Source organism: Diplotaxodon limnothrissa, linkage group LG6 (assembly GCF_057381915.1).
Source record: "Diplotaxodon limnothrissa isolate DT_005_m linkage group LG6, D_limnothrissa_male_GT1.1, whole genome shotgun sequence".
Lineage (NCBI taxonomy): Eukaryota > Metazoa > Chordata > Actinopteri > Cichliformes > Cichlidae > Diplotaxodon > Diplotaxodon limnothrissa.
The window spans coordinates 6,294,677-6,318,582 of record NC_140601.1 but is presented as its reverse complement, the minus strand read 5'-3'; the positions used below and the strand labels follow the sequence as shown (position 1 = coordinate 6,318,582).

The 23,906-nt window shown below is 40.2% G+C and overlaps 1 protein-coding gene across 1 annotated transcript; it reads left to right on the top strand.

The window, feature by feature from the left end:
- Nucleotides 1-528: 528 nt before the first annotated feature.
- Nucleotides 529-21,150, top strand: LOC146630020 (metal transporter CNNM1-like). Its single transcript, XM_085355542.1, has 10 exons — nt 529-1,957; nt 10,703-10,846; nt 10,945-11,085; nt 11,236-11,405; nt 11,515-11,605; nt 14,601-14,746; nt 16,509-16,791; nt 19,036-19,128; nt 19,535-19,639; nt 21,071-21,150. The coding sequence occupies exons 1-10, from the start codon at nt 529-531 to the stop codon at nt 21,148-21,150; spliced, it is 2,682 nt and encodes an 893-aa protein (XP_085211668.1).
- Nucleotides 21,151-23,906: the final 2,756 nt, after the last annotated feature.

The window sequence follows — 23,906 nt, the reverse complement described above, 5'->3', positions numbered from 1 at the left end:
TCTTGAGATTTCTCTGAATCTTCTGGTAATATGAGATATTCAAAGTGTTTGCAGTTTTACACATTTTTACATGAATATTGTTTTTGAATTGTTCCTCGATTTGTTAATGTGTTTTTTCCTTCTTCTTTTTTGTTGTTCTTTTACTTATTGGTGAATCTCGACCCATTTTGACTTCTGAGAAACTCTTCCTGTCTGAGATGCTCGTTTTATACCCAGTGATGTTGCTGAGGATAAAGTCATTATTTAAACCTCGATGAAGGTTGAAAAGGATGCTTGGACTTGCTGAGCGCAACATATGTAATGTAAACTCCACAGTGAAATCCACGAGGCTATTATTAGAAAGTTGCGTCAGGGCAAGGTGGCGAGCCCTCCCCCCCGCCCCTCTGTATGTGTGTGTGTGCTGGCGAACATCATTGTCAGCACCGCAGTCAGCGGAGCGCTGGTGGTCCCTCCTTCTTCCACATGGACCGGAACCGCGCGGCACGTGACCCGGAGACCGTGGACTGAGAGAGCTTCTCACACCGCATCATGGCTGCATCCAATGCGGCCGCGCGATACCGAGCCGTCTCCCTGCTCTGCTACGGGGCTCCGCTCTCCCTGAGCCGGCTGCTTCTGCTCCTCTGCGCCTGCTCGCTGCTGCCAGCCCCGGCGCTCGGGTTGCTCGGCTTTCGACCAGAGGAGACCGGGGCGGAGCTGTCCGTGGAGGACGGGGTGCTGAAAGCCACCGAGGGGACTCGCTTCATACTTCGGGTCTACTATTCCACCTCCTCGCAGAAGCTCAATCGTGCTCGTGCCAACAATGCCGCGCCCTGGATCGCCTTCATCGAAGAGCCAACTCCCGGTAGAGAGGGGCAAGTTCACCCGAAGCGAAACATGTGCATGGACAAGAACGCCAGCACCTCCGACATCGAGGTTTTGGGCTCTTTCAAGTCTGCTTCCAGTCAGAACTCGGTGCTGGTGGAGCTGCTGGCCAAAGACCTGCGGAGAGGGGAGAAGATTAAATATTATTCCATGTGCGCCTTTGACGGATCCAAATGGGAACACTACCGGACTAAAGATTTTTGGGTGGCCGTGAAGGAGCGCTCAGCAGTGCCGGAGCTCTGGCTGCAAGTGCTGGTCTCCGTCCTCCTGCTCGGGCTGTCAGCTCTGTTCAGCGGGCTGAACTTGAGCCTCCTGGCGCTCGATCCAGTGGAGCTACAGGTCCTCCAGAACAGCGGCACCGACACGGAACAGAACTACGCGCGGAAAATCGAGTCTGTGCGTCGGCATGGTAACTACGTCCTGTGCACTCTACTGCTGGGGAACGCGATCATCAACGCCTCGCTCGCCGTGTGGATGTGCCAGATCCTGGGCATGACCTGGCTCTCCACGGTCATTTGCGCCTTCGGGATCTTCTTCATCGGGGAGATTCTTCCACACTCGGTCGCATCGCGCCACGGCCTGGCCATCGCATCCAAAACCATCTGGGTGACACGGCTGCTCATGGTTCTCTCCTTCCCCATCTCATACCCCATCAGCAAGCTGCTGGACCTCATCTTAAACCAGGAGATCTCCAACTTCTACACCAGAGAGAAACTCTTGGAAATGTTGCGAGTCACCGACCCGTACCACGACTTGGTAAAAGAAGAGCTCAACATCATACAGGGAGCACTAGAACTGCGCACCAAAACTGTTGAGGACGTCCTGACTCCGCTGACCGACTGCTACATGCTGGCCTCGGACGCGGTGCTGGACTTCAACACCATGTCCGAGATCATGCAGAGCGGATACACGAGGATTCCGGTATTTGAGAACGAGAGATCCAATATCGTGGACATTCTGTTTGTGAAGGACCTGGCGTTTGTGGACCCAGACGACTGCACCCCCCTGAAGACCATCACCCAGTTCTACAAACACCCGTTGCACTGCGTCTTTAACGACACTAAACTGGACGCCATGCTGGAGGAGTTCAAGAAAGGTGAGAAGGGTGTTAGAAGGGAGTGGGTGTGGCATGTTAGCAGGTTGCTGGTGCTTCAAGTTTATAACTTAAGCTGTAACAGACTCTGTAAGTAACCTGGGTGAGAAAAGCAGGTGAGAGGTGGCAAAAACAAACAAACAAACAAACAAACAAACAAACAAAAAAACAAACAAACAACAAAAAAACCCCAACAACCCCGAAACATTCCTGTTGTGTACTTGAACTTGATTTATCTTTGCACTCATGAGTCCTGTTTTTAACAAGAAAGTTTTTTCTGCAGTTCATCATACTTGTGATGCTTTGCAGATGTTTTCCAGCGCTTTGAAGTGCTACAGTTGAGAAAGGGAGCAGGAAGGACTCAATGTCTCACTGCAGCACTTGTGGCATTCACACAGGGAAATCAAACCCTCTAATAAACTAGTATTTAATGTATGAACTTGAGACGGCAACTTGTGTACTGACACATAATTTGTTTTCTGCCACCTTTAAATTCGAGAATGATATGGGCCCTGGAAGTTGCAGCTGAGACAGCTGACCTATCTTTTAGCAGCAGTGCTTAACCCTCTTTCATCTCCAGATGGAATGCAAATATGCACTGTTGCAATCTGAAGCTGAAAAGGAGCTGTTCTTTTCCCCCTTTTTGTGTTTTTGCAGTGTGCACAGCTTCCCCTGCAGATTCGAAGCAGTCTTCCACCCTGCATGCAGGCAGCAGGCTGTTCCATCTTACTCTAGTTTTAAATGGGTGGGGTTCGAATTGGCCAATCACAGACCTTGCTGCTTATCACCGCCTTCCTGCATTCTCAGGGACCCTGCAAAGTCAGCACTTTTTTCTGCTGTGTTTGTGGTGAGGAGAGGAAGATAAATAGAAGACACCTTGGCCCAGGCAGACTCTGTTTGCGGGAGACGTTTGTATTTCTGTCTGTTTTGGCACAAAACAGCGAAAAGCTTTCACTGCCAAATGTCACAGAGGGGTTTCTATTTATTCTGAACATCTTTTTAAGCGTGTTGTAGTGAAATGCTTTTGGAAACATTTTATAAACTTGGTAATGGTAGAATTTTCCAGAAATGTAAGCTGTTTGACTCTTTAGCTTTAAGCACAAAAAGTTTGTCTTGTCTTACACATCCTGTAACAGACAAGCAAGACCTGTGTGTGGATTTAAAATGAGCTGCATATATTTGGATTATGTAGTAGCTTGTACTGTATGAAGCCAGATGCCATCAGAGCTGCAGGATGAACACAAATATAGTTCTTGTGTCGCTCTGCAACAAAGGGATCTGGATGAGATAATCTACACAGTCAGAGGATTATAAACAAGGTCTGTCCTTGGTGTGTGTGTGTGTGTGTGTGTGTGTGTGTGTGTCTCCCTGTGCCTCCTTGTCTCTGTGTAGGCACTGCAGCAGAAAAACTCAGGCCCTTTTATTCATTTCAGTGAGACTCCTGCAGTAGCTGGTGCTCACAAAGAGAGCTGCAGGAAACACACAGCTGCAGGGTGATCTATGGCACCGTGTAAAAGTCTTAAGGCACCCTTCATTTCTTTAAAACTTTCTAGGAAATGGGAACAAATAATAGTAATAAAAGCAATAGTCAATGATCACCTTTATTCTTTAACACAGCCTGAACTCTCTTAGGCAGATGTTCTTCTCATTTCTTTAAGTAGTCTTCAGGGTCTGCCTTTTGCTCTGTCCTCTGTTAAAATGATCCCAAACTGCTTCAATAATATTGAGGTTTTAGTATCCAGGCATGCTTATACTGCATTGGCGGTGTGTTTGGGATCATTTTTGTGCTGAAATACGAAGCTGTTGGGATTCAGACACTTTCCAGATGGTATTTCACAGCGGGTCAAAATCATCATGTGCTTTGTCTTTATTCATAATTCCATCAGTTGTGAATTGCAAACACCACTGGCTGAAAAGCAACTGCAAAACATGTTTTACCGATGGCTGTAGACACGCATTGTTGCACCTCTCTCCTGTCTTCCTTCTTGCATATTGATGATGGTTCACATTTGGATTCATCACTCCAGAAGACCAGATTTCTGCTCATTTTCAGTTCTCGTGTGATTTGTTAGATCTCTCCTGTTAAATCTTTCCAAAAAAAAATTCTTATAGACATGACTCTCATATACTGTTCATCAACTGTCGATAGATTTCTAGGCCTTCTTCTTCTTTTGTAGGTTTCCTCGGATTCTTTAAGGACACACTGCACAATATGTGAGGAGATGAGATATGACGTGTTTGGCTAATAACTCTTTGGGAATCAACTTGTTGATTTAAATATACTATTTTATGCCTGTTAAACTGTGCTATTTTTGGCATTTTTATTGATCCCATTAAAACATGAAAATGATGTGTTTTTGTGGCAGGTTGGTAGTAACAAAGTGTCTAAAGGTACAACTCAAAACTGGTTCTTTATTAATTGATTTGTTCTGTGTAGACACCACCCTGGTTCATCCTTGGAAAAAACAAAAACATCCCTCTGAAAACGGTTAGGTACAAAGACTGAACTGGAAATGAGTGGAAAAAATCCCAAATAAAAACTTTAAAAGATCTTTTAGAAAGCCTGAAGAATTATCGCTTTAAAAATGACAAGAAAGTCTGACTGCTTGGAAGCAAAATACTAAGAAATAAGCAGTGCCTCAAGTCTTTTTGCACAGTACTGTATAATGCATCAGTGGTTGCTCGACATATGCCTGCTGGCTTTGTGGGCTGATTTGAGCCAGAGCTCTTTCAATCATCAAGAAAAAGGAACATAAAACTAAAGAAATGAAATTCTGAGGAATAACTACAAATAAAGGGCTGATTATCTTTTATGCAAACACAGTTTTGCACTTTAGCCTTAAAGCATGATCATACCATATTTATTTGCATAGCATTTAGATGATTAAACAGAGCAGTCTGCAGGCCACAGGCATATTTGTTCAGCAATAAGCACAAAGCAATAAGGACAGTGTTGAAATCTGGTGTAGAAAACCTTTTGTACAATTTTCTTGCTTATGTGCCGCCTTGTCGTCATGCAGATGGTATCATATGTAGAGCAGGATTTCATAAGAGCCAGATTTATGTTGGCTTTTTTGAGTATTATGTATTCTTTTAAAAAAGAAGTAAAAGGCACAGTTTTAGTAGTTTTAGTACCAAAATATACTTAAAGTATCTAATATGCTTGCAGTGACCATTTTCAGAGGTATATACATTATATCATTGGGTAATTCTAATGTTTTAGCAGGAGATGCCATCCCTCGTAAAGCTCTAGATACACACTCACGGTTACTTTTGTGTTTTCAGTTGTGAGGAGTAGTAGAAGTACTGAAGTTACCAAAGATGAATATGAGCGGAGCTAGAGCCTGGTCGCAAAAGATGTTGACATTAAACCTCAGCTCTGGCTGAAAGGTCAGTTTACATCCAACCTTTTCTTTCGAGTGCATTTAAAACATTGTAATTATTGCTAAAATTACACTTCAGACCTAAATTCTGACTATAACAGGGAAAATAGTTAACCAGTGTTTAATGAGAGAGAGCGCATTAGCTGCAGTGCAGAACTGCAGCACATTAGCTGCAGTGCAGAACAGAGTAACAGGAGGGCTGGTTAGCAGAGGTGATAATTGATTGAAAGTAAGTAAAACATTGATGTGACTGCATCTGAAGGCAGGTCAGAGCTGCAGCAGAGAGTCTGCTGGTCTGGTGAGACTGCACAGGGATTCTTTGGCCGGAATGCTAAGCAGTGTGTCTGGCACAAATGAAAGCAGCCAAGTAACACATTTCCTGTTGTGTACAACGGCAGCACCAGTACAGGAGACCTTTAGTTTGCCAGGCATAGGGTTCTTTAAACAGGTGGGAAGCTGAATAAGAGCCCTGAACAGAAAGCTTGATCAAAGTGGGTTTAACAGAGAACTGAAACTAGGAAAGGAGTTTTGTCAGTGAAAGTCAGATTTCATTACTACCACCAAAAACACTACAGTATGAGTTTTCACTGATGGACATGCAGTGAAAAAAAAGAAGAAGTGAATGTTAGTTTAGGTCAGCTTTATCTAATGACAGGCATCAAGTTATGCTGTCCTTCTAGTGTAAATTCTTCATCCCTTTACACTATTTTTTCTTTTTCTGAATCCTCTCCCTTCTCTCAGTTCCCCTCAGTATGCAGTCTCCAAGGAGGGAGAGTATAAAATATTCAGTGTGCTGTATTTCTAGTTTGTCTCTCCGCCATCTGTTCTTTCTCATGTCCACTTCTTACATTTCAGTCCATAATCTGTTTAAGAGACATTTTAGAATGACGCATTTTCAAATAGGAACTATTTTCTTTATATGATTTCTTAGTTTTGCATATTTGTCATACTTGCCTGTTTTCAGATCATCAAACAAATTGTAATATTTTAGTAAATACAAAATGTCATTTTTAAATTATCATTTCATATATCAAGGGAAGAAGTTATTCAAAGCTACCTGGCCCTATGTGAAAAGTAATTGCCAACTGTATCTGGAAAGGGTTACAGAGAAGTTTCTAAAGCTGTGGGACTACAGTGAACTATGCATAAATGGAGAAAATCTGGAACAGTGGCTGGCCTACCAACACTACTCTAAGAGCACATCGAGAACTCAGAGAACTCAAAAGAACACTCGCCTCAGTTAAGATCAGTGCTTACGATTCAACAGTGAGAACGTGAGTGAACAAAAATGGCATCCGTGGGAGAGAAAACCACTGTCGACCAAGAGAAAACAGAGGCTCATCTTAGATTGGCTAAAAAAACATCTTGACGCCCTCCAAGTCTTTTGGGAGAATATTTTATGGACTGACGAGACAAAAGCAGAACTTGGTGAAAGGCTTACATCCTGTTACATCGATTATAAAACTAGTTCAGTGCTTCATAAAAAGAACTTCATACCAAAGGTCAAGCATGGCGGTGGTAGGTAGCCTGGGACTTTGTTGCTGGATGACTTGCTGTAATTGATGGAATCATGAATTCTGCTGTCCTAATGGAAAATGTCCGGACATCAGTTAGTGAGTTGAAGCTCAAGAGGTCTTGAGTTATGTGGCAGGACGATCATGTGAAACACAATAGCAAGGTCCAGCTATATAATTCTTTCCTTTCTCTGCTTTTTGCTTTGTTTTTTTAAAGTAAGCTATATTTAAAAACAGCATAATAAAACTGGACATTTCTTTGGTGATTTGAAAGATTTGATGGTGACAAAGATCCAAAAACAGCTACAAAATCAGGAAGAGGATAAATATTTATTCACAGCGCTGTAATGCTCCAACCATAAACTGTGCAGAGAGACGAGTACATCTTTCTGTGAAGAGAGGCTCATGTTATTGATATGGCTGAACTGTAACATTAGCTAGCAGCACAGGGTTTCTGTTTTGTTTTTTTGGATTGAAAATGTAGTTAAACAGAAAGAAAATAGTGCCTACATAAATCTGTTCAGCCACATTTGTGGATTTAAAAAAAATAACAGAGTAATGGTTTCAGGAAAGAGCCTTAGATGTTTAATAAATGCATATTTTTGGCAATTTGATCCTCTCAAGGGGAGTGCCTTTTTGTTAGGCAGACATCTCTACAGCCAATATCTCCAAACGGGGGAAATCTAACATAAATAACGCTAGGAGCCAGATGTAAAACTTGTAATTTTGACCTTATGTTGAACTTCCCCATAAGTGGCTTGGGAAGAAAGGCAAGTTACATGAGGACATTTCACCTGTCATCCATGAGGCTTCTTCAGATCTGAAGAATTGAACCTTATGAATGCTATGCATCGTTTCTTGTGTCTTGGTTTTGCTGTAGTCAGTCCCTCTTTACAGGAATGAAACCTGTAGGATGAGCTCAGTTCAGACATGTCAGCTGCCATAAGAAGACATAGTTTAAAACAGCTGGTGCAAGGAGACATTGTTTCCAGGAGTTGAAGGTTTAAAGGAATCCTAAACTTTTGATAAGATTAGTTTGTCTAAAAAAAGTTGCAAGGCTATAGACAATAAATAAATAAATAAATAAATAATAAATAAATTAGTAAAGTATGTTTAAAAAATGTTTTGTTTAAAATGTACTTAATTATCACATACACTTCTACCACTACTATTACAACTAAAACCCAACAACTAATAATAATAATAACAATAACAATAATAATAGGAGGAAGAAAAGGAAAGACAAAAGAAGAACACAATAATCGCAGGTCAACTGTGTTTCTGTTCTATTGTCAATAAATTATTGTTTTATCTTTTATGATGCTTTATATGGTATAAAGATGCTTTATATGTCTATATTTTGACTTATGTAGACCAGTTAAAGCTACTTTAGTTTGCCCTGAGACCTTACGGAGGAAGCTAACCCAACGCCATCTCCCCAAGTGAAATGAAGGCAGCCATTTTCTTTCGTTCTTTTTTTTATTCACCAGGATGGCAGTTGAGCTTTGTTTTGAGGCTGGCCTGAAATAACACTTTGCTCGTTTTTAATGATATGATTGATGCCTTTACAATATAGCTGTTAAAAGTCAAGAATAAAAATGTTAAATTCCAAAACACTTGCTTTGAATAAATGAAAGATGTAATTGTGCAAGGAAAGACACTGAGACATAGTTGCCGTCTTTAAAAAACAGAATACTGTGAGAGAACGCACTGCACATGAGCCTCTCTCAGTCCACTTTGGATGTACGCCTGACCTATTTATCTACAAGAAACACTGCCAGAATCCAGAATCGTGTGCATTTGTGTTAGTCTGTGTTTGTGCATCAGTGTGTGCGAGGTAGTATTTGGCAGGCAAAGAGTGTAAGAGCAGAGAGCGAGGAAGTTCATTTGAAGCCAGGCTGCTGAGAATAGGAGGGGCTACAAACAAGGGCTCACTCTTTACTCGGTGAACTCGCTCTTCCATTATGTTTCCTACACATCTCAAACAAAATAAGATCAAAAGACAATCCTGTCAGCCTGACTAAGCACTTCATCATTTTGTTTTGTTTTTCTCCTTTGTAAAATATGCTCCCAAACAAGATTTTCATCCAGCAGTGCATGGATTATTAATTATGCCATTTATCTTTGGGAACGCCACAAGATGCTACCTCCAAAAGCGCACACTCATCAACCTGGAAGTAAACACAGCAGGAGCATGCAGACTTTCATATGATGGATTGTGTTTTTGCATCCAGAGTGCCCTTTGTATTAAATCCCATCTGCTGTTACACCCACTCCATTCAGCTCCCACTGGCGCTCCACTTACTGAACATCAGACAGCACAGCTCCACTCAGTCATTATGCCTCATACTGTGCAGTGGAAAGGGAAGGAGCATTACTTAAATCTAATCCAGAGGCTAAATATGAAATCTAATCATCTTATTTGACACACCAACACTTTACAGGATAACTGTATTCCACGTCTCACATCTCAAGAATCAAAAGGTCTACTGTTAGTAAGTCAAGTTAAACAAATTCAATCATCATTTTATAAAATTGTTTCCAGCAATCGATTGCCTCAATTTTAAGGGTCTGTACTAGGGTAGCTTTGCATGACTTATACTTCAAAATAATCCTTGTTTATCTTATACTGAGTCTTTGTGCAGCCCATAATTCCCTTCACTGTGGGTTTTTAGGAGCTTCCCCTCTCCTTCTGACTTTACTTTGTTCTGATTGCCTGTTCCTCGTAAACATTACAGAGTTAATCGGCAGGTGGGCGAGGCTTCTGTGCTTAGAGCCAGAGAAGTGTGAATGAGATGACCATATTACGAAGTTGTGTTTGTTTGTTTGTGACATCATCGTATCGTAATTTTTTAAAAAGACTGACGTCAGCATGTTGCAATAAAAAGAAAATGTAATAAAAACAAAGCAAAGTTGTAAGTTGTTGCCCTTGAGGGGGAAGTGCTCTTTAATGTTCTGTTGGTTCTCTGTTTGTTCATTATTGTGTATTCTTGTTTGTCACATTTGACTTCACTGACTTCTAGTTCTGTGTTTCCCTTTTTTTCTAGTTATTTTCATGAACTTTCTGCCTTAGGTTTATTTTGTTATATTCTATTGTTATTTTCTTTCCCTTGTGCCCTGCTGTGTAAAGTTTATATGTTTGAGTCTGTTGTCAACTGATTGTGTATTTCCTCTTTTACTTTGGTAGTCTTTTGTCACCGGTGCTTTACATTGAGTTCTACTTCCCTTGTCTTGTTGTTCATGATTTGTTTCTGCTGTGTTTCCCACCTGCTTTTTCAAGCCTCAGTACCTTTGGTATTTATTGTCTCAGTCTCCCCTTGCCTTTGTCGAGTTGTCCCACATTGCTGTGTGTACCCCAGTGTAGTAATTCCTCATAACTCTTGGATTTTATTTTTTGTTTTTAGACTGTGCTTTTTTTGACTGCTCCAGCATTAAATGCATATGTTAAATTCCACCTGTGTTCTGCATGTGGGTCCACTAACAATCATCACACTCCACACAGTTTACTGTGACAACCAGTCATGGATCTTACTGGAGAACATCCATATAAAAAATGAAACACTCGGGATAGAAGCTACTATCACTCTGATACTCATCTTCATACAAGGTTGTTAAATAATAGTTCAGTCAAAGGTAATGACTTTGCACGCTGCTGTTGAAATTTCTTTTCCATTAGTGATATTTGTGAAGCTGTGTAAAAGTTAAACAGGACCATATTGCATATTGTTTTAAATATTAAAAAAGGTTATATTTACAGCTGGGTAATCTGAATGGATTTCCTTGTATTTATACATACTGCAAATGGCTTTGAGTGAAAAGTGACACTGATTCGAGACTCACTGTGCATGCAGGGAAGTCCCACCTCGCCATCGTGCAGCGTGTTAACAACGAGGGTGAGGGTGACCCTTTCTACGAGGTGATGGGCATCGTGACCCTGGAGGATGTCATTGAGGAAATCATCAAGTCAGAGATCTTGGATGAGACAGATCTCTACAGTATGTGTGCAAACACACGTGCATAAGCTCAAATGTACGTACGTGGTCAAAATACATGGAAATGTAAGAGTTAATCAGGCTGTTTTTATGTGTCTAAGCTGATAATCGCACAAAGCGTCGTGTTTCTCATCATGAGCGAAAGCAGCAGGACTTCTCCATCTTCAAACTGTCAGAAAATGAGATGAAAGTGAAGATTTCCCCCCAGCTTCTCCTGGCAACACATCGTTTCCTCTCCACAGGTAGCAGCCAATCAAATCGCCTCTCTGTCTGTCAGAGCGCTTACATTTCTGCATAATATGCAACAAGAACATCAGTGTTTTAGCAACTGTAACAAGAATATTTGCAGCGTTTGTCTTCACCCAATCCTGTATCTTTTTGCTTTTTTTCAGAAGTGGAGCCCTTCAAACCAACACACATCTCAGAGAAGATCTTATTGAGGCTCATCAAACACCCCAGTGTGGTTCAAGAACTCAAGTTTGATGAGAAGAACAAACGAGCCTCTCAGCATTTCCTGTTCCAGCGCAACAAACCAGTGGACTATTTCATCCTAGTGCTACAGGTACCTGTAAGAATTTGACCTTCCGCCATGGCAGTAATTAGCTATGGCTATGATATCCTGTGTGCCAGTCAGTCAGATCACGTTATATTTCTCCAATATTATTTTGCAGGGTCAAGTTGAAGTAGAGTTTGGTAAGGAGGCACTGAAGTTCGAGAATGGAGCGTTCTCTTATTTCGGGGTCCCGGCCATCATGCCAGCAGGTACAAAAGACTTTCCCAAACATCATTGAACTTACAAATATATTAGACCACCACCGAATGTAAGGTTTATACCACAGCAGTCTTAGATTAACATTATTGTTAATTTGCAACATCGTTTTTTTATGTTTCTATAATGGTTAATACGCTAGTATGCCCACGCTCTTTAATGCTAAAACATAGTTATTGTCTATTAAACTTACTATTTTAGAAAAAGCAGAAATAAAATAGTAAAGCACTTTTTTATTATCATGCCAAATTGGACTTACTTACCCTCATAATAACATAAAATCGTGGGTATAAAATATGAATTCAGTCAAATCAATTTAATCATTTTTCATTTTTAAGTTTCTAAAACATTTGTCTTGTTTGGTTTGTTTTTTGTATCACAGGTGATTTAATAAACTTGTTAAGCACTGTGTGTGGCCTGATTATTAACCTTTAGTATCTGCTGTCAAAATGATAGAAGCAAAAATCAACACAAATTCACAGAAAAACTAAAAATGAGTTTATAAACCAACGAGCATGAAGCCAGAACTCCACATACTCTGAAACAGCTTCACCATTTATAAATATAAATACTGCAAATTCATCATGACACACCAAAAAAGAGTATACAGAAGATGTAAAACCTCCACCCTAGACTGTAACGCACTTTCTATCAGATATAAACAAATGAGTCGCCAGATATCAAACCTTTCCTTGATCAGTGAGAGGATTTTAAAATCAAAGCAAATTTGAAAGATTTAGTTCTAGTTGAAACTCTAAAAATCTCGGCATGTTTTTAAGTAGTTTGCTGATGAATGTTTTTTTAAAGCAACAAGAAGACTGATAATAAGAAAATTTGTATTTTATTGTATTTGTCTGCTTTGAAGAGTATAGTGATAATTCACAGTTTATTCATTAAAGATTATGATAGAATGCTTTCAGTTGTGCAGTTATATATGCTTGTTAGGCACATAAAGTTAAAGGCACAGATTTTTGTTTCATTGTAATTGAATAAAAACATACACCGTGTTCCAAATTATTATGCAAATTGTGTCATAAAGATTAAATAAGTTGTTTTTCAATTAAACCCATGGATGGAATTGTGTCTCAGGGCTCTTTGGATGACTGAAATCAGTCTCGGACACCTGTGATCATTAGTTTGCCAGGTGAGCCCAATTAAAGGAAAAACTACTAAAGAAGGATGTTCCACATTATTAAGCAGACCATCATTTTCAAGCAATATAGGAAGGAAAAATGATCTCTCTGCTGCTGAAACGTGTGCAATAGTTGAATGCCTTGGACATGTAATGAAAACCTTTGATATTTCACGAAAACTTAAGTGTGATCACCATAATTTTAAGAGATGTATGGCTGACTCACAGCACACACAGGTTCGTGCAGATAAAGGCACAATGATGAAGGTTTCTGCCAGACAAATACATGAGATTAAGTGAGCAGCTGCTAAAAGGCCAAAGCAAAGCAGCAAACGGTGCTGGTGCCTCTGGAGCCCTGCGAACATCAAGGTGTAGGATCCTCCAGAGACTCGCAGTTGTGCATAAACTTTCTATTCGGCCACCCCTAACCAATTCTGACAAGCAGAAATGCCTGCAGTGGGCCCAGAACTACAAGAAGACTAATTTTCAAATAGTCATGTTCCCTGATGAGTGCATTGCAACCCTGGATGGTCCAGATGGATGCAGTGGTGGATGGTTGGTGGACAGCCACCATGTCTCAACAAGGCTGCAACGTCAGCAAGAAGGTGGTGGAGTCATGTTTTGAGCCGGAATCACGGGGAGAGAGCTGGTTGGCCTCTTTAGAGTCCTTGAAGGTGTGAAAATGATCCCTGCAAAGTATGTGGAGTTTCTGACTGACCACTTCCTTCCATGGTAAAAAGAGAAGAACTGTGCCTTCTGCAACAAAACCATCTTCATGCAAGACAATGAACCATCTCCTGCAAGGAATACCTCGGCATCATTGGCTGCTATCGGCATAAAAGGAGAGAAACTCATGGTGTGACCTCCATCCTCCCCTGACCTCAATCCTACTGAGAACCTTTGAAGCATCCTCAAGCAAAAAAAAATATGAGGGTGGAAGGCAGTTCAGATCCAAACAGCAGCTCTGCGAGGCTATTCTGACATCCTGCAAAGACAAAGTAGAAACTTTCTGAAAATTCACAAGTTCCATGGATGCAAGAATTGTAAAACTGCTATCAAATAAGGGCTCCAATGTTAATATGTAACTTGACCTGATGTTTTTGATTGAAATAGCTTTTGATTTCAGTAAAATTGATCTACTAATGCTGCAAATTCAACAAATGACCATTTTCACTTCTCTACAACCTATAAAATGTTTTGAAACTCTGTGTGCGTAATAATTTGGAACAGTGCATTTTAACTTTTTTATTTTTGAAAAACATACTGTTTTTATTGGCAGTTTTGTTGAGTAACATTTGAATTATACTCTAATGGTTGATGACTCGAAAATTATGCTGACTGTCACTTGACCAACTATTTAGAAAAATTAGAGAAAGATATAATTTGCATAATAATTTGGAACGCGGTGTATTTAAATATTAGGTTAAATGTAAAATGTGAGATCTGCCATTTGCATGTGTCCCTTAGTGACTCCACCATGAAGCAAACACTGTGTAGTGAATGAACACTAGTTCCCTAAACATGCATAATATACTGCTTGAGTGAAATTGTGCAAACACATAGTGTATTTGTGAAAATGCTCTGAAACTCTTCAAAAATCTTCAGTTGTAGCATTTAAATGCTCTGAGTGGCAGCATTTAAATATTTAAATATTATTGTAAGATTTGTGTGGTAAGGAGTCTAACAGTATTAAATATTAGATATAACAGGGCGTAATGTGAACACTTCTGAGTCTTTTAACTGCCATGCAGCTGCAGCGACATCCCTGAGATCTTTCGTGATTTGACTGACACTCCTCTACCATTTTTCTGTCCTTGTTAAAAGATACATGTTTGATATCATATCCTCCTTTGCAGTCCACAGATCGCCCTCTCGTAGCAGCGGTTTGGACCGCTCTGAGTCGATGCTCTATGGGGGAAGTATGAGCCAGCTGAATGGAGGGGGGAATGTCTACCTGCCAGACTACTCTGTAAGGCAGCTCACTCACCTTCAGCTCATCAAGGTAAAACCTGAAACTCACATGGTGTCTGAAAGCGTTCTTTTCATTTGGAAAGACGACATGCTTTACAATGCACATGTACTCTGACTTGAATGGAGAGGGAGACGGTATAACCATGACTGAAAAAAGTTCATTACATTTATTAACTTTTTGCTGAGACTAAATATGAGGCTACATGTTGGAATTTTCTTACTTCATTTAATTTGGGGATTTCGTTGAAGGACCATTATCGGCACCAAACCAGAGACTGAACTTCATAACGGGATTATTTTATAAAATTACAGAATTACTGAAATGTCTGAACGCTTATTGTAGATCTACCATAATACATAAGTAAATAAAAACTGTGCTGCCAGCATCTGTGTTCCATCTCATTCATAATATAACATTAGATTAATACATTCTGGTATGATGGGCTCTTACATCACATTGGTCAAGGAACAAATATTTAGTTTTCTGGTTTGTTCTTAGGCTTATGTGACTGCTCTGAGTTTGCTGAAGAACTGTATTAATGAAGAGCATGTTTGGAGGAAGTCTGACATTCCCAAAATCTTTTGCTCATAGATCCTTGGAAGAAATATTTCCCTGACTGAAATTCGGACTGAAAAAACTCTGGTCACTTAGGCGTCAGCTATCAGAACAAAATGAAATCAGATAAAAGACAGACGGGGGAAAGTGTAACACAAGATTGCCCACAATCTTGTGTTATTATTGTAGGGTCTACCTTACAATATAAAGCGCCTTGAGGCGTCTGTTTTTGTGATTTGGCGCTTTATAAATAAAATTGAATTGAATTGAAAAAAAAACCCAAAATTAAATCCACCCCCACAGTATACAACAAATGTTACTGGGATAGACTCAGATATATTAAAATCCCTGTTATGGTAAACTACAAACTCAGTTCTGATCAATATGAAGAAACTAAGTTTCAGGAAAAATATTAGGATCAGTCCTTCAGAGGACCATGCACAGTCACAGTGTAACTAATGACGGGAGAATTCTCTTCATTTCCATCTTTTTGTTCTTTACATATCTCAATCATCACAATCATCCAGTCGCCTTCAACCTTGGCAGTACAGTGCTATTACAGTGTACACACGCACTCACAGCCATATTTGTTTGGATATCAAATATCAGATGCAGAACATTCACTGACATTATTGTATAACCAAATCACTTACTCCTAAATTTAACATCACCACTGAGTGCTAAAGCGAGCTTGTCCTTAAAGCTTCAGTTTTTTTAAACAGTAACTTAATGATTGCCTTTCCTGGCAGTGGTTAGAGGGCATCGGTGTCTGAGTGGACGAGGTACTAGTGATGAAATTCAGTTTTCTCAGACGACTTCTCGCAGTGTTGAAAGAAAGCTATACTGTGACAATGGTGCAACACAAAAGGCCTGAGGATCGTTAACGATGACACAAATGATCTTGAGACAATGAATATTTAATGAGATCTCTCGAACTAAGCAGCACACGTTACCGTCCTCATTAACATTGTCCTTGATTTCATCTCACTTGTAGCAAAAGACAAAAAGAAAGTTGACCATGACAAGTAAAGACAAGTCTGATATGATGGGCGTTACATCACACTGAATAAGGAAAAAACATTTAGTCAAAAATGGACAAAAATAAGAGATTTTTACACTATTAATTATTAGATATAACAGGGTGTAATAAAATCGAATTACACAAAAACTTTTAGAAAAGAATAGGTTCACGTTCAACTCTTAATAATACCCATAATCCTCTGCTTCTATGTATCAGATCACCCGGAGTCACTACCAGAATGCAGTAACAGCTACCCGGATGGACAGCTCCCCTCAGACCCCTGATGCTGACACCCGTCTGACAGAAAGCAACTCCCCGACCCCCGGGCCTCCAGCACCAGAGCCCACCACCACCACACTGATGCCCCCAGACCACACTACTGCCACCCTTATGCCCCCACCCAGGGAGCCAAGTCGGCCCAGTTCAGCCCGAACCCGGGGACAGCAGTCCAGTGTGCCGCACAGCACCTCCCTGCTGAATGAGAAGAACCGCATTGTCCGTAAGTATCCTCGACTCCAGAGACATGGAGTCATACCGTGACAACAGGGATGACTTGAAGCAGGTTTCATGTCACAGTGATGTCAGTAAGAGATTATTTGAGCCATCAGAGGTAGAAAGCCATGCCACTCCTGCAAATGAGTTTTTTCCTAAATCGATAAGGGTGTAATATTCAGTATGACTGGAATTGAATACCCTGAGCTCCCTAAAACAGCATGTTTAAAAACGAGTGAGTGAGAGATAAAACCACAGAGTGAAATGATAGAGACAATATTAATGACATGAGCTGTGTGGGTTTCTTCGTTTTTTCTACTTGAGAAAAAGTTTAAGTGTAGGGTCGGCCCTGAGAGCTGTGTAAGTATTAATTTCCTTAAGTAATTAATTTCTGGTTTTTGGATTAAAATTAAACATTAGATGGCAAATCAAAGTTTAAAGGATTTCTGGTTAGATGAGGTAAAACATTAAGGTAAACATGTACTGACCACATTTACTATTCCATTTCTAATTTTTAATGTCATTATTATTCAAGTAAACGCTTCTTTTGACTTATTATTTAATGTATGTTGACATGTCGCGACAAATGCTTTTGACACAGAGTCTCTACAGTCTTGGTTGAAGACTGCAGCTCGACCAAAATGAACTTTCTGCCTTTGAAATGGTCAGTTTGAAGGCTGGGACCAGATCTGCAGTCACTCACAGTCAGTTGCCATCTTCAAAGTGATTTTAGTGCATCGAGACAGCAATAAAACAACAATAGGACGTCATCAGTCTGCTATCAGTTTGAGATTGAATGGGTTGACAGTTACATGCAAGCTAGTATAGTGATAGTATAACTGAGATAAATTGGTGAAAAGTACCGATGTGCTGCATTCTTCAATCACAGAAATTCATATTAAACGACTTGAACATTAAACTAACTACTTACGTTCAGAGGCTACCCACCTGGTAGGTCAGCAACAGAAATTCTGTTGCTGCAAGACAACAATTTAACTGCAAAATGACACAGGTGCTCTGCAGCGGTTTACAGGAATATAACCACATCACAACCAACTGAGTTGAGTGTCCTACTGCAAACAGATGCCTTGGTGCATGCTGACTTAGACAGATTGAAGCCTGTTGGAAATCTGTCTGCATTTATAAATTAGCCTACCTTTGCCAAATTGCCTGAGGCCGATTGCTGTCAGTGCAGCTCAGACCACAGCAGTTTGTGGCGTTGCACGCTGAACTTCTGGGCACTGAAGTTGTGACTGCATCTACTTTAAATTTGCTCCAAATGTGAAAACATTCAATGCAAACATCAGCCACTGATTTTTTTCCTCTAGTGTGACTGAGCCATTAAGAAGTCATGTTAAAACCAATATTAGGATAGTTAACATAAGCTTTTTTTAGAATTGGTAATATATAGTGCTTTTCTACTTTACCTGAGCACTCAAAGCACTTTATACATCTTGGCTCGTTCACCCATTCATACACGTGCTTTTTCTCTGCCTTTTCTACATAAGTGCTTTCACATACACTCATAGTCCGATGGATGCATCAGAGACATGGTGTTAGTATCTTGCCCAAGGAGTAGATGGTACCTACCTGTAGTGATAGAGCCGCCAATGGACTCTAGTCAATGGAGTCCATTGGAGGGTCAGGACATTGTTCCACATGTAGGACAAAGTTAACCCACTGCAGACCTGCTGTCATTGCTGGAAATATTCAGTTTGGCTGAAGTATTTCCCTGGAAACTACTTCAAATACTTCAAAAAGCTTTAGGATCAGTGAATCCTAAAGTCTGTAGGATTCACTCACTTGCTAACTGGTGACCTTTATCAACTCTACTAGCATATAGCAAACAGGAAATTGGAGAGACTTTGTACCAGGAAACTGAAAGGTTAGAGCCATTGTCACCTACTATCTAATCTAGAGTTTCAGTGAGTGGTTGCTATTTTATTTTCATTCATAATTATTATACTAAACAATTATGTTGTATAGTTTATTGTTCAACATTTGGTATATTAAATTATCTACTCTGTAAAGTTATCCAGTTTTTTAAAAATGTGATTTCCTCAGAGTCTAACATGGGATTCAAACATTTCAAAACCCAAAACCAAGAAAAACATGCTATTTCTGCTAAAAACAGTTTTATTCACTAATCAGTAAAAGATTTCACATCTTTTAAATGTCCAGTAAATCCAGTAAAACAAACTACATCATGTGTTTTTTGATGTACATGTTTCTGTGGATGTGTCTGCTGCAGGTAGCAAGTCTGATGGCCAGAAGAGTCCGAGTGATTCGGTGTTTCTGAGGATGGATGAGATCCCCTACATCAGAGAGGACAGATGTGAGCCTGGTTAGTCTAACGGTTTATGTTAAAAAATAAACGCTTCCACACAAAATATAGACACGGGTACAGAGAGGAAGTCACGTCCATGTCTTTAACGGTGACAGCAGACATGAAACCTATACAACACTAAAATATTCCAAAAGAACACACTCGTCACACTACACATCATCACGGAAAATCTTTTTCTGCATTAATGCATGTAAGGCAGGTTTACCACCAGCTTGAATCCTTGAAAAAAGCTTGAAATCTCCAAACACAAACATAATATAACAGATAGTTTTAGCACATGGCTCTCAAACTTAGCACAGAGTCACACAGGACTTTAGTCTGTCCTCTAGCAGAGACCAAAGCTATTTATCACTGACAGGTCATAATCTCTCTCTCTCTCTTTCTCTCTGTCTCTCCCTCTCAGACATGGCCTCTGTTCCCATAGAAACGGACACATCCCCTTTCATCAGCAGCCTGTCGCTGAGTGGTTCAGAGGACACACTGGGCAAGAAACTGCTGCTCAAACTAAGTCAGTCACACACAAGCCACCTATTCACCAACCCTTTCTATTCATTTCACTCACTTCCTACTTGGATTTGATTCACATGCAAACTCAAACACACACACACACGCGCGCGCTCACACACACACACACACACACACACACACACACACACACACACACACACACACACACACTTAAACATACATTAGTGTTTTGGACTTGCCTGCTCTGTATTCTCGTGCTGTTTCTGGACGATGATTCCAGCGCTTTGTGTCAGATCGATGTGTAGGAGGCTGCTGCTGCTGCTGCTGAATTTGAAAAACAAATCTTCATGAAAGTAAAACTATACACAAACAACGACATATGACATTTGAGTTTTGTTGATTTGGGTATTTCTATGCAAATCGTTTACTTCTCTTCATTTCAAACTGAAATGAAAACCTCAAAGAAATAAAGCTTTGTGCACGCAGGATTAAAAGCGTTGCAGAAATTTGAGACAATAGAAAGTCAAAGATAATCAACAACTTTAGGTGAATATTTAAAGTGAATACAGGTGAAAAATCACTGTTAATGAGAAGTGAATCAGTCCTGAGATAAACCTTTCTCAACTTCAAGGCAACCGATTGAGGCGATTTCCAATGAGATCACAGGATACGGGTAATTGACATGACACAGGGCAGTAAATACATTAGATTGTTACCTAAGTAACTGGAGCCTGGAACTCACCATTCAAAGCAATACACCATGAGCAGATTGCTGCCTGTGTGGATACAGCTTAACAAATGCTTACAGAAGCCTGTAAAGGACGTTTAAAGTGAAACTGAGTGAAACTGAAAGATTGATTGATTGAGTAAAATAGAACTAAATGTAATGCTCCACATATGTATGCTTAATATGAGTGAAAACTACAATCTCCATCTGGTGTATAAAACAAATTTGACTGATTTTTATTCCAGTTTGCAAAGAATTGATGCTTTTGGTTTCCACTGATTGTTTAGATCAAAGTGTTTCCTTCTTTTTGTTGAGAAAATTACTTTTTGGTTCATAGAAACCTGTTACTTTATGATACTTCATCCTCAAGCGCAATGATGTGTTTTTATCTTTTTACGAGAAACTAAAAACAATTTTAAAAACCCAAAAGAAAAGAAAAGAATTTTATTTTAAACAACAACAACAAAAGCCTCAGCCATGTTGATTTATCAGAAAGTCTGGACATAGACAGGCGATTGATAAACAGAAACATTTCAATGTGTTTCTAGTAAAAATTACACATTAAATTAAGATCCAAAGCCTTACAATGCTAGTAACTGGCAATAATATGTGACCTTAGTTAGAAGCCAAAATAAATGCTGTCTATAAATTTAAATCTAACAACAGTATGGTAGTTTCTAGTAGGTGTATGACAGGTACACCGGTCCTTCTGCATTTAACTGTTAATGTGTTTTGTTTCCTCAGGCCACAAGAAGAGGAAAAAATCTCGTGAAGGGGAAAAAACACCAGAGGACATTTCAGAGCAGCCGCTGGTGAAAACCTAGCAGAGTGTGTGTGAAACAGCCCAGAATACACTCCATCATGTGATGGTTCTTTAAGCTGTTTGTAAAGACAAATGTGGCTGCTGAATTACAGCTCTCAGAGTTTTATCTGAAAACACACTCCAAAAGCCCGCACTGTTGGAGACCGTAAAGTGGGCCAGTTTCCAAGAATGCACAGAACCTGTGGGTGGAAGACACCATCCTAACAAAAAGCGGGGGTGCAGCTTTAGCAACATGCACCAAACCCTTCGCTCTTTGATTCACTGTATCAAAGAACACAAGCTTCAGCTCTATGCCATGGCTTCTCATCTCCAGGTTCTTGTGTGGATGCACATGTGTAAAGAAAAGACTGTGAATGTAAAAGATTTATAGAAAAATAGGGTTTTTTTTTACTCACGTAAGACCACTTCTTCAATGGAGCTAAAGACACTGATGTTGCTCGGGAAACAGAGGGAAGACACCAAAGATGTTGCTGTTTTGTACGTACTGCTCCAAATGCACAAGTGAAATTATAGTAAAGGTTCTTTTAGAGGCAGCCTGATTAGCACCCTTTAAATAATAATTAGAGTTTCAGCCTACAGTGCAGAAATACTATCTATTTGCATTCTATTTGTTAACACCTGCATTTTATATACTGCATATGAAATATGCACGCATTTTCCACCAGTTGCTCACAAAATGTGGTCACACTGAGAAATAGTGAAATAGCATACAGCGATTCCTGATGGTATGGAGGCCTAGAAGTGCCAACAGAAAGAAAGAAAGAAAGAAATGAAAACATCAGTGCCCAGCATTGCTGATGCTTGTGTGGTGTAGGCTATTACAGCAGTGAATTCACATCCATAGGGATGAATGCCATGTACGAATATAATGTAAACCTTTCGATGTGCCCACGTGTTTCTACCCATGCGGTGAATCGATTCAGTAGATGAAGACAAATATATGGTTATGATAATATATTTTTCAACTGCATGTGGGTATTACGATTGGAGCTCTAAACCTCCTGTTCATTTTATTCATCACTGAGTCTGAGAATCATTTAAGTGTCTGTAAAACGTGGGCTGGAGACAAATCTCCTGTTGAATGTCGAACACAAAGTCATTCCCTGTCTTGCTGAAAGCGATTAGCTTAGCTTGGCCTAAATCCTGGAGTCTGGCGCAATTTGCTTTAAGCGGCTAAAATCAGCGTTTTGTTGTGGTAACAATAAAACATCCCATGCAGAGGTGTTAGCAAAGGGCTAGTGAGCATTTAGTTGGTAGACACTACGGCCAAAAAATGGCCACCATGATGTCATCTATTTGTTAGAGAAGTCTCATTGTTGGGGGTTATGCGGGTTTCATGGATGCCATGTTTTAAACTCATGGCTCAGAACATCAGGAAAGTGTTATTTTGGAAATAATCCAGCATTGAAATATTGTTCTGCTCTGATATTTGCTACATGTGCTGCAGGCAGTGCTGAGTGTATGAGAAACTGTGGCTGCTGAGCCACAGAGCCAAAGAGGATGTAATGATTATATAACTCTCCTTAAACGTTGTTAGCGGAGGTGGTGGTGCGGTCTTTAAAAGGCTCTGTTTGTTTTTCTTTTTCCTTCATGTATCCACCTACAGTTCATACGACAGCAGTGCTGAAAACTCCCAGTGCCAGTTTGTGGATGACATCATCGCTTGAAATCATGCTCCTTCTCGGTTTTGATTGTTGAGACATGTCGCTTTTTTGATCACTTTTGTGAAGTATAATATCCTGCCACTCTTATTGTGTAGGAAAAAGATTCCGTAATAATGTCTGAAGGCCCAAATCATTCAGGTTTTTGGTGATCTGTGAAGAGCTGCCTCTGAACCTGCGCTTTCTGTTTGTCTGCATGGTACAGCAGGGATGGGATGGGAGGGTGTGGCACTGTCACTGAGGTTCAGGATCAGATTTGTGCCACTGCAGCATAGACCTGGAGCAGGAGGAGGAGCAGAAGGAGGAGGAAGAAATGTGAAAAGAAGGAAAATGCACTTAAAGGCCTAAAATTTGACTCGCCGATACAGTTTTGTTTCCTGACTGAAGCCACTTTGCTGCATTACTTTGTAAAATGTTATCGTGCTGCGTCATCTGCACTTAAAAACTCTACTTGCATAATTGGTTGGAGGGGAGGATTAAAGACCTTGATTTGTTTAAAGTGAATTTTGAAAGACAGTCAACAAATTAGTGAGAAGCATTAGCATCAAACAGCCTCGCCCAGCAATACAAACACATATTTAGGAACTAGTGGGAGGGGTGCTTTTCAACTCTGCTCATTGGTTAATGTAACAGGAGGCCAGGCAGAGAGAAACATCCCTCCTGAGTACAATACATGAAACCTGCTGAATCATTTTGCTGCATTGGGGCACCAGCCTCAGCCAATCAGCAGCATCCTTTGAGGTCAAATCCAGACAATAACAGATTCTGCTGCAGGACGTTGTTGATTTGTTAGGTCGGTTCATGCTTCCTGCTGTACATCTATTTGAGCTTCGGAGATCAGGATGCGCTCATAACATGTCTGAGATCAGTTCTGTATATTCACTATTTCTGCTATGAGACAAGGTAATGTCAGCTGATGAGTGCAAATTTGTTTTCAGCTGTTTTCACTGTACTTTCTAACAGAAGGAGCCGAGCTGCAGACATGTACAGACAGCATTTCCTTGGAAATATGAGAGTTTAGTACTTGTAAAATAGAAAAGCAACTATGTGATGTTTTTTGTATCAGAATATACAAAAATACACAGTTCCACAAAAT